Genomic DNA, 15,406 nt, shown 5'->3' with positions numbered 1-15,406 from the left:
GGCAGCAGGCTCACACCTGACCCAACACCACCATGCTCTTGGGTCTACTGCTGAGGTTTAGTCTTTGAAGGGTTCATGTCTACCTGCACTTTCCTTCACACAGAATATGGTGCACCTGAAGAAGGAGAACTGAAGGGACGACAGCCTTTGACTCTGAAAAATCAGCTTCTGAGTAAGAGGCCAGAAATGGTCAAAATTGTTCCTTCTCCATTTAAGATATTTTACAAGCTTAGTGTTTCCTGGGTGTATATGGAGAACAAAAGGTTCAAAAGCCTTCGAGATGTCAGAGTTCCAGCTTGTAATTCTGCTTCTCTGAACTGTGTAGTGATGAGTTTGACTAGATACCTGCTTCTGCGTGCTGTATCTCACTTCCCCCTCAACCCAAGCCAAATTATTTTCTTAATTAAGACTTAAGGGAGAATAGCAGTGATCAATACTCCATTCCAACAGTGTGCATGGCTTCTCTACAGAAGACGTTTGAGATTTTAACCTCAATAGCTGTGCTGTTTTCTGATAATTTTTTTTTTTATAGCTTCCTAATTTTAAGGCAGTCAGGAAAAATAGGGGTAGCTTTGGTATTGGGGCTGTCTATACATTTAAACTAGGTTACATCCCAGACTTACTTACAAATTCACTTAGCTTTGTTTCCCAGTTCATAGAACTGAACCTTTTTTCTACTCCATGGGCAAAATAGTATTTTAAGGCATTACATTCTATTGCATTTAGGTGGAAGGCTAAATAGAACAAGGAAGGTAGTTGGCTAGACATAATAGAAACCTTTTTTAAGGATCAGTCTTTTAATCTCTGTAAAAGAATTAGGCTAATAACTTCCTTAAAATGTGTTTGTACAGTGCTTTTGAGATAGTGAGGGTCAAAAACCTGCTTTAAACTGAGTAAGCAGTTTCCATTTTACTGCAGGTTATTTTAAAAAGCTAACTAGAAATTAAGCATTTTCAGGTAAATACTCCTTTTGACCAAAAAAACATGTTAAGTATTAGGGAGTCACTTTTAAAGTATTTTCCCTAATTTACCAAAGATGAATAAAAACTTGTTAATTTTCATAAAATTACTTCTAATTTTTCAGAGAATGACTAAATGCTACCTTATCTGTTCAGATACAGGCTACATCCTTTTTTTTTTTTTTTTTTAGAAGATCAGGCTGAGCTAGAGGAAACAATTTGTAATAAAAACAGACTAGAAAGACTCTGTGCTCCTGACAGAACAGGGCTTAATGTTCACTCACTAATGCCTCACTGTTCTTCCTTAAGCTTTGACAATTAAGTGTCCTGAGAAACCCGAACAGAAGCCAGTAGAGAAAAAGCTACCAGGTAAGAAGTCTTGGCTTGTGTTTAAGCAGTTGATTTGTAGCTCCTTTTCAAATAACTGTATTAAAGAATGGCAGCTGCCTCTGGCTTTGTCAGCTCCTGAAGATTCTCCCCTGAAGCCTCTGTCATGTAAAGAAATGACAAAAGTAGAAATTGTTGGAAAAAGTAATTATTTTTCTGACCTTCATACTTACTTTCAGTCCAGCTTGAAGTTGATGCTTGTCTTATGACCTCTGCTGCTGGTTTCATGATCAGTGTGTCTGAGGCAATCAAAGGCTAATTAACTGATATGAAATCTAGTGGATGTGCTAACCAAGTAACAAGAATATGAAGTTGTAAGAGCCAACTACGTAGTCCACAGTTCTAGATACTGAGGTCTGGTATCTAATACATTAAGTTAGAAATCTAATTCTGACCTGTATCAAATTTGTCTTTTGAAGTTTTAGTGCCTGTAGGGAGACTAGAATGAATAGACTTTGTTCTAAATCAAACTGATGTTTTGGAAAGATGTATCAGAATGGAGTCTGAGAGAAAAGACTTACTCAAGTTTTATTCTAAAATAATAATCACATTTATTATCACAAGTCGCATAAAATCAGATAGATACAGCTTTTACAAAAATGTTTGATAGAAAAATATTTGTTTAAGTACAATGTGTGGTATTACAGGAATAACTCACTATTGCTGTGCCTTTAGATAAAGCTTCAAAAGAAGTGAAAGTTCAACCAAAATATTGAGTATATCTATTGCAAACACAGTTATCACCTCTAGAACAAACTACATTTACTCATTCAAGATCCATTACAAAAAATATCCCTTCGTGTAACTGACTTCATAATATAAACCACTCTACAACACTGCTGGCAGTTTGTTTGGGACTAACTAACATAACATCATTTCTAAGAATGGCACTAGTTCCACAGTGACATTCATTTAGTTGTGCCAGGAGAGCCAATTCCTGCTAATGAAAACTTCAAGGAACAGTTGCCAGATGCAAGTAGTCAGAACCTGACTGGTATGTGTCCCAAAGGTCACTTAGTTTAGCATGTAGTAAATACAAACTCAAAAAAAGTAAATTATGAAGCCGTAACACTTTAATTTGGTATATGGGATCAAAGCGCTTAAACCATAGTAGCATATCCTGTCCTATCCACCAGAGATTAAAAACCATTTTCAATTTGATATTAGCAGTTATGGTTTCAGGTACCAAAGACATTATTGCAGTGTTAGAACTGAAGCAGCAATACAGCCTTTCACTGTTGCTATAAGCAAGTATAGTTTAAACACTACTACTTTGCTACAGCTCAGTGGTAGCAGCATTTTTCTAGTAACTTTTCTTTCTTCCCCCTTGACAGAGTCTATGACTATTCAGCGGGTCAAAGGATTGCTGTATCGCCTACTTAAAATTCCTGGTTCAGAACTGAAACTGTCCTACGAAAGTTCTAAAGTGAGTTAAAAATGGGTAATTCAACAATAAAATACTGCATGCTGCTAGAGGTCAGTAGCATGTTCTAAAATACTACCTAATCAAATTGATTTCACTAAAGGAGGGCAGTCTTCATGCTGTAATTTAGGGCCTAACTTCATTCCTGTAATATGACAGATCCTCCCTGACTGCAACTGCCTGATCTGTAGTTAAGTTTACATGAACAGATTTCAGTTTAAGTCTGATCAGGGTTTTTTCCTTTCTTATTCTAGCTGGAAGGAAAAGAAGTTGAACTAGACAATGACTTAAAGCCTTTGCAGTTTTACTCAATAGAAAATGGAGACTGTGTGTTAGTACGGTGGTAAGAAGGGATGCTCTTGACAGACTGAAGGAAAAGCCAGCACCGGAACTGCAGAAGAGTTACAGACTGCCCACAGACAGTATGGACAGCCTGTGCCTGAGCTCACGTATGAGAGAATGTGAATTTTATATGTGGCACCAGAGGGCTATACAATAATACTTTCAGCTCCTAAACTTAATTGTCAGTCTCCATGAAAGCATTTGCTTTTGGCTGAAGTGTCTTACTTGAGAGATACCACATAGTGCTTAAACGCTTCATTTAAATAAAACTCAAGGTAACCCTTTTGCTAAGATTTTATACTACCTTCCCACTACAGCAGTGAGAATTTGTTTTACTGATCTGAGTACATGATTTAATTGTGATCTCTTTGCTTATAATAGGACAAAATTAGTGCTGAACTGAAAGAGGCTACTTGCTCTTTCTGTTTTTGCCTACTTCCAACAACCTTAAAGCAAACAAAAGTGAAACAGCAGTAATTGTAGAAGTATCTACACAGCCTTAGACTAAGGTCAAAATCTGAAAGACCTTTATTCTACCCTACAGCATTAAGATACCACAGTATAAATAAGTTCTCAGCATACTGCAAGGCATTGCTAGTTATTTTACATTCTTTCTCAATCTGATTTTACTTTCACTTGTGTACTCTCAGATTCATATCTAATAACACATTGAGCTATCAGAAATCCCTCCTCATCAGGCCAAGTTTGCAGTACTTCAAGATTTGGTATAAGCAAACTTTGATACTGGTTTTTTATCTAAAATGACAATGGTATAAACAAACTAAACATAAATCCTAACCCCTAGCTGTCCCAGCCCCTGCACAGATGAGAGCAACCCCTCAGACAGCACCAAACCTGCTGCAGCAAGACTTACCAGATGCCCTGGTGCGGAGCACAGCTCTCCACTGGATCCTGGTACAGCTCTATACTGAGTTAAGTCAGTAGTACTTCAATTTACAAAAGACAGGCTAGTTGGCATTCTTATGTGCATTTATTAATTACAAGTAGGTCTTTGACTTAATATAAAAAGGAAATTTATCTTAAACATTTTGGTTTCTGTCAGATCAACATCTATACTATAGAAAATGAATAGTATCAGTCCACTTGTAATTATCAAAAGGGATGTGCAAATATTGTTATACTTTAGTTGAAACCCAACATTAAAAGATACCTTAAGATTCCTTATTGTTCCAAGAATTAATCCAAATGTACATTTTTCCATGATCATTATACACTACCCTGTTTTCCAAGGCAAGTCCATCATCTTTCCTCACATCTACAAGGATCTCCACACAGTTCCTTTAACCTCCAGAGCTCTCTCAGTTCCTGTGGAGAATACTGGGGGGAAGACAGCATGCCACTCTCACATGTCTTCTCACACAACCAGAGACTATCCTGTTAGAGAGAAAACCACTTCAATAGTTTTTCTCACAAAGAATTTAGTCTTCAACAATCTTTACTTCCACAAATCAGATTTTCCTTGTTTCTAGCAACAAACTTTGCACACAGAGGTCACCAAGTAGAGGTATATGTCCCTCTCTGATCTGCTAGACCTATTCAGAGAACTTGGAGGGGTGGGGATGGGGGCTGCTGAGAAGGGGTGTGTGTTTTCTTTTAACTACACCTTCACAAGTTTTTTCTGGATTTTAATCCAATGCCTGTTTCCTTTTTTTTTTTTTTTAAGAAAAAACTTTTCCCCTATTTTATGCTACTTGGAGCAACAGGCATGTTCTCTTTCTGACAGAGAAAGAGAAATCAGAGAATTCCTTCAAACTTACTTGATAACGCTTGGGTCCTACAGCTGCCATCCAGATGCCCATACTCACATCTTCACCCTGAGACAACACGTTAAATTAAAAGCCACAGATATTAGCACCAGGAAAGCATGAAGCATGACTTTGTGAACTAGAATAAGTTGCATCATGTACCAGCAGTAAAAAATGGTAACCACAAAAAGCTATGTCTGACTGTTTTGGAGGTGTTAAATTAATTCTCCCAGCTTTCCTGTGATAATACATTGTTCTTAAAAGAAGAGAGTACAAAAACCAAGATTACCGCTCCAGAGGTTCTCAGTCCAATACGGTTGTGCTTTGACCTAGAACAGACCCTAAGCGTAGCGACCAAAAGCACTGCAAAAAACCAGCGCTAACACTTGAGCAATGTTCTTTCCAACTCATCCGGTACACATGCTGCTCCCCGAGACCAGCTTAAGACAGAAAAACTGAGCCAATGCTTTACTACCTGGTATGTCTTTAATCTTTCAGAGTTGCTTGCCAGCCACTGAACAATGTCTTTGGAGATGACGTAGCCAGATCCACAAGCAAAGGCTGGATACGCAGGACTTGGGTACTCCAGCTCTTGCCATTTCCCAGTTCGATCAACTGCCCAATTTAGTCTGAAACTGAGGACCATGTTAGACATGAGATGTTTATACAAAGCCCTCTGTGAAACTTAAGAACACTGCTAACAACTGAAGTAACACTGATAGTAAACAGTATTAAGAGGAAGAAGTAGAAGGTGATCCTAATTATAGTTCCTAGCCTTATTTCTCTAGGGCACACATCTAATAGAACACAACAGCTGAAAAGCGTAATTATTGTTTGGTCTCAAATCTCAGGTAATAAGAGAAAGTTTTCAGAACAGAAAAAAATGCAACATTGACAGTCAGGTCTTCAGCATGTCTGCACCCACTGCTGGGTTTTGATCCAGGTAAGCACAAGCCTCCTCACCTATGTTCTGTAACAGCACATCTGTGTCTAACCCCCTTTGATTAATCAACACAACACAAAGTTGGTGCCTCCGGCAGGCATGCTGTTACAGCAATGTTGCACAAACCATTTTCCTGATAAAACCAGTGACTGCTTAAAAACCAGGAAGCAAGGCAAAGTACTGGTTTTTTTATATACCTTCTGTAAGCTATTTTCCAACTGAAACTCAACAAAGTGGATGTTCAACAAAGGCTGCCATCACTGAATTACAAAAAACCTTCCTGGCAGTCATCTTCTCTGAGGAAGATTGTACTTACTACTAGAGGCCTGCAGAAGGCCAGCAGTGCTCTCTGTCTGCACAGTCTCTCCACACTGACTCCCATCCCCAGGCGGGGTGGCACAGTTAGCTTTAACACCCTGCCGCACCATACAGACCCTGTTAAGCTGCTGCGTCAGGCAGTGAGAACCACCCTGTTCAGGAACAGGCTGGTATTGCACTCCCCTGACCTTACAGGTACTTCAGGCACTCACAGCTAAATGGCATAACTACATCAATGCAGCAGGTTCTCCCCCTTTTTGCGAACAGGTTCAAGTGTTGCTGAATTCAGCCATGAGCACAAGCAGCTAAAAGCTTTAGTGAGCTACTAAGAATTACCACCTCAGACAACAGCCCCGTAAGGGAGGAATTACAGTTGAGTGGCAGATCTGTTACCAGACTCTACACATTCACAGCTGAAGCTGACATGTTAATGCACCAGCTAGATAAAAGTCATATCTGATACCTGAATTCACTTCAGACTCAGTATCTTCCACTCTAGCGAGTCCCAGCAGGAAGGGTGCAAGCCCCTCCAGACTGAGGGGCACCTGCTTTGCTAATCGTTTTATAATTCTGCAGTGATTTCAGCATTGTTCACTACACCTCACACTTGCTTTACCTGAAGACTGTGACTATTAGCAAATTTACGCTTGAAGATGTCACCCCTACATAAAGGTCTCTAAAGACATACAGAAAAGATGATGTTTTGTCCAACTCTTCTCTCCCAGCACAACTTGTCAGTTCCTTTTGTCAGTAACCAAATAAGATTACTCGATACCTTAACACACCATTTCCACAGCAAGACTTGGCAAAATTAATTTTTCAGTCTGCAGAAGAAAGCATTATCGATCCTCCTAAGTTCATTCAATGGCTGTTCTAAGGCAAGCTATCATGGTTTAACCACAGCCAGCAACTAAGCACCACGCAGCCGCTCGCTCACTCCCCCCCCCACCCTGTGGGATGGGGGAGAAAATCGGGAAAAGTAGTAAAACTCGTGGGTTGAGATACGAACGGTTTAATAGAATAGAAAAACAAGAAACTAATAATGATATCACTAATAAAGTGACAGCAGTAATAATAAAAGGATTGGAATATACAAATGATGCACAGTGCAATCGCTCACCACCCACCGATCGACACCCAGTTAGTCCCCAAGCAGCGATCCCCCCGCCCCCACTCCCCCCAGTTCCTATACTAGATGTGACGTCCCATGGTATGGAATACCCCGTTGGCCACTTTGGGTCAGCTGTCCTGGCTGTGTCCTGTGCCAACTTCTTGTGCCCCTCCAGCTTTCTCGCTGGCTGGGCATGAGAAGCTGAAAAATCCTTGACTTTAGTCTAAACACTACTGAGCAACAACTGAAAACATCAGTGTGTTATCAACATTCTTCTCATACTGAACTCAAAACATAGCACCGTACCAGCTACTAGGAAGACAATTAACTCTATCCTAGCTGAAACCAGGACACAAGCCTAGAAATACATTACTAGAACATGAAGCATGTTATACTCAACAGTGTATCTTACATCCCAGGAAAAGGGGAGGTTCATATTACAAATGAAATATATCTTCACAGAAAACTTCAAGTATCTGAAGTTTCTTTTCGGCCTAATTAAGGTCAAGAAAAGGTGCCATTCTGAACTGTCGCTGCTTTCCATAGCATGGTAGATGAGGCAACTTCAGTGAACTGCTTTTTCGTTTACAGCATTCATATTAGATTCAGTCTCCCTCAGAAACAGCTTGGTACATTCTACCCCATCATAAATTTGGTCATTTACAGACATGATCAGTGATCTGTCAGAGACGGCTCTCATGCCTGAGGGTGACTAGTCTTTTGACTGCACTTTTAAAAGAACAGAATAGCAGTAACTTAAGTATATTCTCTCCAAGATGAGCCAAAGTTCTGAAGCAGGATACCTGGACCATTTGGTTTTCCAGCCTGTAGTCCTGAAATGCTCTAGATTAGCTACATAAGCTTTTTAAATGGTGATTTAAAATTAATGAACAAAACCACTGCACAATATGAAGTGGCATCAGGAAAGGGCTATTAACCAACAGCACGTGTAAGTACTCCTCAGTCCAAAGCATTCCCTTCCCAGTTTCCCTGAGATCCCATCCTTGGTTTCTGCCAGAGCAAGCTGATAATTTCAGAATTCACAATGATAAGTTTCTCTAAGAATACAGGAATTAATTATTAACAGATTATAAGGAACACCAGACAACAAACAAGAAACTTGTCTGAACTAGAGAGAGCTTAATAAGGTCTAGGTGAAGAATGCAAACTTTGAGTTCTCAGACACATGCTCAGAGGAACAGAAGGAAGGGAGACCATCAATAAAGTCACCTCAAAGGCCAGATATATTAGCCTTCTGCTCAGGAAGTTAAGGTCTCCACACACCAGAACCAGCTCTCAGAGAAGCCTAACAGCATTTTGTTTGCACTTTCACCAATGCTCAAGTCTAAATATACAAGATGTCATGGAGTTGAAAGGTAGGAGAGCTTGGAAGGATCCCCCCAAACCACTCAGAAGACTCCTGTACACTCAGTCGTTACCCACAAAGCTGAACACATAACCAGAACACTCTGGCCAAGGAGCAGGCCCATGGCAGGCAGCAACACAAAAGTAGGGACACCCACCATTGCATAGGTGGGGACACCAGGGAGAAGGAGGGCAATCTCTTTGGTATCATATCCTCAGCTGTTACAGCCAAGAACATGCTCCAGAAGAGCTTTCCCTACATCAGCTGGAACAGCAGCCCAGGCAGCTTACACCTAGTATTATTTTTCTTTTTGCAAGTTGGTTTCCATCTTATCACCAAGTTCCCAACCTTTTACATTGCTAGAATGAACCTATCTTACCTTTGCTATTAGCCTTGCCTTGTGGTAAAGGTAGTCCCAAGAAAATTTAACAGGCATCAGGCAATCAGGGGTTTTGTACAGGCTAGAGAACACATGCCCACCACTCAGATCTTTGAGATAATCACAAGATAGCCAGCTATTTCACACACTTCAACACACACACACACTTCCACACACCTTATTAAAGCACCCTACGAGTAATCAACAGTCAGTACCAGATTTGTGAAGCAAGACACCTTTAGCAGCAAAGGCCAGCTTTTCTTCAGTAAGAAGATGGCAACAGGAAGACACATCGTACCGTTGTGCTATACTGAATTTTATAGCAGCGTAGCATTTCTGCTATATTGGATGTTATACCAGCATAGCAATGCATTCCATGGATGGAAGGGAAGAGATGGGCTATTTTGATCCTCCTAGTTATTCACAAGTGTAATAATACAGGCTGGGGAACTTCACTCGAATTCATGAATCAGATCTACCATTTCAGACAGCAGCAAAATGGGTAGCAATGCCTGTCATTCACAGCCTTCAAAATAAAGTACAGGCTATAAAGGCAATTTTGTTTCTCCTGTTTACCCCACTTGCTCAAGCCCATGCAAAAAAATCACAGTGGCTTCAAAAAAAGTAATGTTTACAATTCTAGTATGTACTTGCCTTTTAACTTTACTGTACCACGGGAATACTTTTATTTACTTAAGTACCACAACAAAGACATACAACACATTTTAAAACTAGGTAAGATATTCAGCAAGTTCAACTCATTGTAAAGGCACACTCTGGAAAGCTATTGTAAAGGATTGATTTCTGTATTCTGAGATTCAAAGTTCTACACATACAAAAGTCCTGCTTTTTATAACTAGCTTCCACAGGCAGAAAAAGGGAACCCACATGAAAACAGACTTAAAGCAGTAAACCGTTCACTAAAGACATGGTATCTCTTAAAGACAAGTTAAAAAAAACAACTCACTTTCCCCACCAGATGTTTGGCCTGTCCAAATTTTTCTGCATTATCCTGTTAAAAACAGCCTCCAAATCAATGTAACAGTCATCATCTGTCTTCAGCAACAAATCAAAACTCGTTGATTCAACTGTCCTGTAGCCAAAAAGAAAAGTGATGAGATGCTGAGCTGCAGCCCACAAACTACAGTTACGCAACAGAACACTGCACAGGGGTTTTTTGGGGAAGCAGAGGGGGAGGGAAGAGGGAAGGAATGGCTTTCCTACCCTTGACTTTTAAACATTTTCCCTATTGACAAAGGCTGACTGCTTGTCCTATAGAAAGGAGATGGAGCTGCATCCTATGATGATCTTACAACATGGATTTGTGTATGAGCTGAAGAAAACAAACTTGAAGTTTTGTTCTCCAGGACAGATGGTGGATTTACTAATGAATCAGTCTTAAACAGTATTGACCTCAGAAGGGTATGAATCCCTGCTGATGATGGCAGCACAGCTGTTAAAAGCCAGCGGCTACATGTCAGTAGCCTACTCTTCAGGATGAGACAGTCAGTTCAAGGACAATACAACTGTAGAAGGTTGTAAGAAACATCTGTGGAAACAACTTAGTACTTACTCTTTCTCAGTAAAGCACCCTTCAAATATGAAAAAAGTAATCTTTAACTGTCTGAAATAGTTGAATATCTGTCACTTGTAAAACAACCCAAGAAGCTTAAGAGGCTAGGGATTATTCCTGGGTCGATTAACAAACTGACTTTAAAGGTAATTTCTCTTAACAAGAAAGTCATTTTCCTTAAGCCTTTTATTACTAAATTTTGAAAAAATTGCTAACCTGTAAGAAATTATCACAAAGATCTAAGTGTTGACATTTAAACTCCCTTTTTAGAACTGAAAGCATGGTTCAGTTTTTCAGTTACATTCGTAACCATGAAATTTGTTAAATAAGAGCATTATCTTGCAAGCAACTAAAACTGTGAGCTATATTTCTTACTCCACAGCAACATCAATTAATTGAAACAGTTGTCTCAGAGTAACGGAAAGAATTGCAAATTAGAGGTAATAACGTATTAGATTCACCACAGACAATGTAATACACTATGAAAATTCTTCCTCCCAACCTTCCATCCCCCCTGTACACAAGCTTCCTATCCTTCCCCTACTCCTGTAGAGTACAGCATGCAGCCTTAGGCTCCTCAGTAGAAGAGAGATATGGACATACTGGATGGAGAGTCCAGCAAAGGGCCACCAAGGATTAAGAGGCTGGAGCATCTCTCCTATGAGGAAAGGCTGAGAGAGCTGGGACTGTTGAGCCTGGAGAAGAGAGGGCTCGGGGGGAGCTCATCAATGTATATAAATACCTGAAGGGAGGGTGTAAAGAGATGGAGCCAGGCTCTTTTCAGTGGTGCCCAGTGACAGGACAAGAGTCAATGGCTACAAACTGAAACACTTAAGTATACAAGCTGGCCAAAAGCCATCCTTTAAAAGACTAAAGCTTCTAGTTTTCAGTCAGAAACAAATTAAAAGAAATTACAAGGAGACGTGAAAATTCTCACACCTGGACTCTTAGAGCAGAAGCCTGTCTTGCCAGCTTAAGCTTATTTGAGGCACCAAGGGTCAGCATTCAAGAAATATAGATCCTGTTATTTTACTCACTACATGCCCCCAAAATTGAGAGAGAGAAATATAACTTAATGAAGGAAATCATATAAGGTATGTATTTCATGGCGCCTGTCAGATAATGTAACATGCTGGATCATCTTGCACTACAAACAGCAACATTCCTAAGAGAAAATACTTTCAACGTACCATCGGTAGAAGTTCAGCAGTTTGGCTGGAACATTTCTGTAAGTGTCAATAACATCTACAAAAACAATATCGTCATAGGTACCGCTTTCTTCCTTCAATAAAGCATCTTCTTTTTCAAGATTTTGTATGTGACTTGTAAACCTTTCTGGGCGAGTATGGAGGCTTTTTAATAGAGCATCACCTTCTGAAAGAAACAGCACCCATCATTAAACAAAGATGCATACCTACATACTATTTCACATGTTTCTCTTGGATCATACACAACATACTGACAAAATGAATCTGAAGAAGTGTTCAACTCAATGGGGTTATGAAAATCCTACAATTAATTTTAAAATTTCTATGAAATGTTAAAAGTTGCAGAATAGTAAAGAAGTATATTTTTGCATAAGGTCTGATACAGAAAGTAAAAATGTGTTCTTTTCCTTTTCAGTAATAAAAGGATTCAAGTTTTTAAGAGCTGTCTGGGACTTCACTATTACTCTTACTGGTAGAGGAAAAAGGCTACTGTTACGTCAGTTACGCCTAAGCCTATATATCTAGCATAAAAAATAAACATCCAAACAAAAAAAACCGCTATGCTAAGTATAATCAAATTGGCATTGCTTTGATGTAGCACATCACATAGCTGACTGCAGGTAAAAGCTAAAAAAATACTGCAAGAATACTGAACTTCTTTGTAAGGAGATAGTTTGTGGTACTGAAGAACTTTTTGACAAACAGGATGGAAGGGCTTTAGCACACCTCAGTTCAGGTTCCTACACAGATGACAAGACAACAGGACTGCCCAATAATATCTGCCAGGCCTAGCTACAAAAACACAGGAACAACACTCTGAAAGTCACTGCTTATGTTGGCTATGATGGACGGATAAGAATACATCAACTCCAGTGCTATGTGGCCAAAATCTTAGACGTTGGAACGGGCTCCTATAGAGTCTCTGAACATTCTGCTGAAATAGGTGTAAAACAGCAACGACAGGGGTGGAAAAGCAGGCTATGTTAGGTAGTCACTATTTGTCAGTTAATAATAAACATCATGACAGTACTTCTAACAGTAGCAGGACTGGAAAAAAATGTGAAAATTATCAGGGAAGAGTTTCATTGCACAATATTTTTTAACTTGGGTTTGGTAACAAAAAACAAGGACTGAGAAGAGAGTCTAGATAAAAATGGTATTTCTGTTAATAAAAAGACATAGGGATGCAAGTCAATTGGAGTGGCTGACAAAGGGCAAGCAAAGAAACCACATCAGGACATTGACACATTAGGCATAAAAAAAAAACAGGAAGAAATTAATTGTTTCTACTAAAAGAAAACTTAAGCTGATCAAGTTCATAGAGATAGCACAAATTTTAGCTCAGAAATGTAATTTAAAGTTCCTGGTTTATCATAACATCAAATGTGATGCTACATTTTGTAGACTTACCTTGAATAGTGTAGATAAAACCACCTGCTATTCCCTCCACACCTTCTGTGAGTTCATGTGGCAGTGAGCCTTCCCCTGCCTGCTAGAGACAAATTAATGGAAAGAGATAAATCAGTTCACCTCTCATTACTGATGTGTTTTTCCCTACAATTTTAAGATGTGAAGTTTTATGGCAACTGAGAATGAAATTAATTTAAAACTCTTCTGGTTTAGGTACCCGCATAATGAAAGACTAAGACTAAGACCTTTAACTGTAAAGTTCTGTGGCATTTTTTGAAGTTTCACCTAAAACTAGCAGTACCACTGAAACTTTCAGAAAAGTTGTTTCGAAGTTGAGAGCAAAATGTAAAGTTATTCTGGCTAAATTACAACAGCACAGCTTGTTTAAGCAAGCAACGTTTTGACAGGAAAAGAGGTACACCGCCAAAAAGCAAAAAAAACAGGCTTAATCCCATCAATTGGGATTTTAGCACAGAATTTTTGACCCACATTTTGCCATCTCTGATATACCGATACTGCTTCACACCTGAGAAAGACAACAGGTGAACTTCACTCCCTTCAAAATAAAAGAAAATGCCACTTACTAGCATCATTTTTTGAATGCCCCTGTCCTTTTTCCAGGCAAAGCAAACTTCCCCTCTGAGACAACAGGAGAAGCCCAACTGAATTAACAATTTACAGAGAAACACAGGAAAGCAAAATGCTAAATACCCAAGACTTATAAAAAAATAGAAACATGGTAGAAGGGAAGGTGAGGTGACTCACTGTAATGACTCTGAAAACACCCCCTCCATCATTCACCATCACTTTATGAAGGTTTCTTGAAACAAGGCCCTGAAGATCCTGGCTTTCCCACACAATGGTACCTTCAAAACTCTGGTAAGAGAGCAAAACACTGTTATGCAGGTATTCAAAGACTTCAAAGGATGAAAATCAAACAGTTTGGGGTTTCTTTTATTTTAAAATAGTCAACTTCACACAACATATAGCTTGAATGCACAACACATGTTTTACTTACACTTCAATAAAAGTAAGTCACACATAAAAGAGATACATCTGCGAAACTCAAACTCAGTAATCATGCTTTTAAGACTAATCATGAATCTTCATATTAGGAACATTAAACTTTTAACAGAAGTCTACCGTAAAAGTCTTTGGCTTTCTAACATCATTAAGATGGCATTTAAAGGGGACCTGAAGTGAATTTTTAAAAATCAACTATAAAATCCTGCATTACAAAGAGAATACATTAAAACAGACTTGGAAATAAGTACTTTTTAGTTATCTGCCAAAACCAGGGATCAGAGACTCAACCCTGACATCAGCAAAACTCAAAGGAAAATGCAGCCACCTTTATCCTGGCAAAGCTGTCACAAGCTACTGTAGGAGAGTCACAGAACTCTGACCTCACATATTGGCTGGTAGGGAAGGGAGGAGAAAGACAAGTGAGTATCTTCAAAACTTTCTGGGTTTAACTGTCAGTTTAAGTTATGTCACTCCATGGGGGGGTGGGGGGGTGTGTAAATTCTTGCATTTAAAAGCATTTCATCTCAACTTGAAACTAATCCACCTAACAGTCCAACTATTACCCATTTTATGCAAGACTTTCCTGAAGACCCCTGAGAACTTGCAAAGGGACAAGTGGTATGTTGTACAGGTAAGAGTACTGATAGTATTATATTTTTAAATCTTTTTAAAGCAATTTCACCCTTATGACAAGCTAGTACAGAGTAGTTGTATGGTTGTTATACTCCTGACTGCTAGAGGAGCACATTCTGTTTTGTTTCTCCCAATTTCATAGGAAAAACACTAGTAGCTAGTGTGGACCTTGAAACAGAGAAACAACTTGTTTCAACTCTTTGTACATGCATCTCTGTTGCTGTAGAAAGTCTGTTTACTTATACTAACCTCTCAGCTCTTCCCCATTTTAGCTTCCTTGTACTCCAGAAACCTTCTGCAGAAACTCTCCAGTTACTGACACACCATTAAGTGTAGCTTAGAGTTCAGCTCAATTCTTTGCTTTCCTCTAGAAGCAAGTCTTAACATCTGCAGCAGTCTCGGTATTTAATGACAGCTGCATATTTCAGAAGTCTCCCACCTATTATTTATAGTGCCACCTTTATAAGCTAATAACGGAGCTAGTCAGTGTTTATTCAAGCCCGACTTGCATGCTCAATACCTTCGCCTTCTTTGTTTAATTACCTGTCAGTTATCAAAACAA

General features: G+C 39.2%; 2 protein-coding genes across 13 annotated transcripts in view; one reads left to right on the top strand and one right to left on the bottom strand.

The window, feature by feature from the left end:
- The window catches only part of TBCE (tubulin folding cofactor E), a 29,857-nt gene extending 26,455 nt beyond the window's left edge, over positions 1 to 3,402 (top strand). Inside the window, exons 14-17 of one of the 5 annotated variants that reach the window (XR_008238073.1) lie at positions 104 to 172; positions 1,269 to 1,328; positions 1,526 to 2,772; positions 3,024 to 3,402. Coding sequence is in view for 4 of the 5 variants with exons in the window: in XM_052806740.1 (XP_052662700.1) it covers positions 104 to 172; positions 1,269 to 1,328; positions 2,681 to 2,772; positions 3,024 to 3,116 (314 nt within the window). In the remaining variant the exon portion in view is untranslated. Of the gene's footprint in view, positions 1 to 103; positions 173 to 1,268; positions 1,329 to 1,525 lie in introns of all 5 variants that reach the window. The other 4 variants (XM_052806740.1, XM_052806742.1, XM_052806741.1 and 1 more) reach the window with 4 other exon arrangements.
- B3GALNT2 (beta-1,3-N-acetylgalactosaminyltransferase 2) overlaps positions 1,873 to 15,406 on the bottom strand; it is a 31,136-nt gene continuing 17,602 nt past the window's right edge. For 3 of the 8 annotated variants that reach the window (XM_052806731.1, XM_052806739.1, XM_052806735.1), the window contains 7 exons: positions 13,951 to 14,061; positions 13,186 to 13,267; positions 11,758 to 11,941; positions 9,962 to 10,087; positions 5,353 to 5,512; positions 4,890 to 4,946; positions 1,873 to 4,506 (listed from right to left, as the gene is read on the bottom strand). In XM_052806731.1, coding sequence (XP_052662691.1) covers positions 4,372 to 4,506; positions 4,890 to 4,946; positions 5,353 to 5,512; positions 9,962 to 10,087; positions 11,758 to 11,941; positions 13,186 to 13,267; positions 13,951 to 14,061 — 855 coding nt within the window. In that variant the 3' untranslated portion in view covers positions 1,873 to 4,371. The remainder of the gene's footprint in view (positions 4,507 to 4,889; positions 4,947 to 5,352; positions 5,513 to 9,961; positions 10,088 to 11,757; positions 11,942 to 13,185; positions 13,268 to 13,950; positions 14,062 to 15,406) is intronic. The other 5 variants (XM_052806732.1, XM_052806736.1, XM_052806733.1 and 2 more) reach the window with 4 other exon arrangements.

The sequence above is a fragment of the Harpia harpyja genome, chromosome 13, assembly GCF_026419915.1.
Source record: "Harpia harpyja isolate bHarHar1 chromosome 13, bHarHar1 primary haplotype, whole genome shotgun sequence".
Lineage (NCBI taxonomy): Eukaryota > Metazoa > Chordata > Aves > Accipitriformes > Accipitridae > Harpia > Harpia harpyja.
Note: the sequence above shows the minus strand (reverse complement) of the source record. Positions and strands in the feature narration are given on the sequence as shown.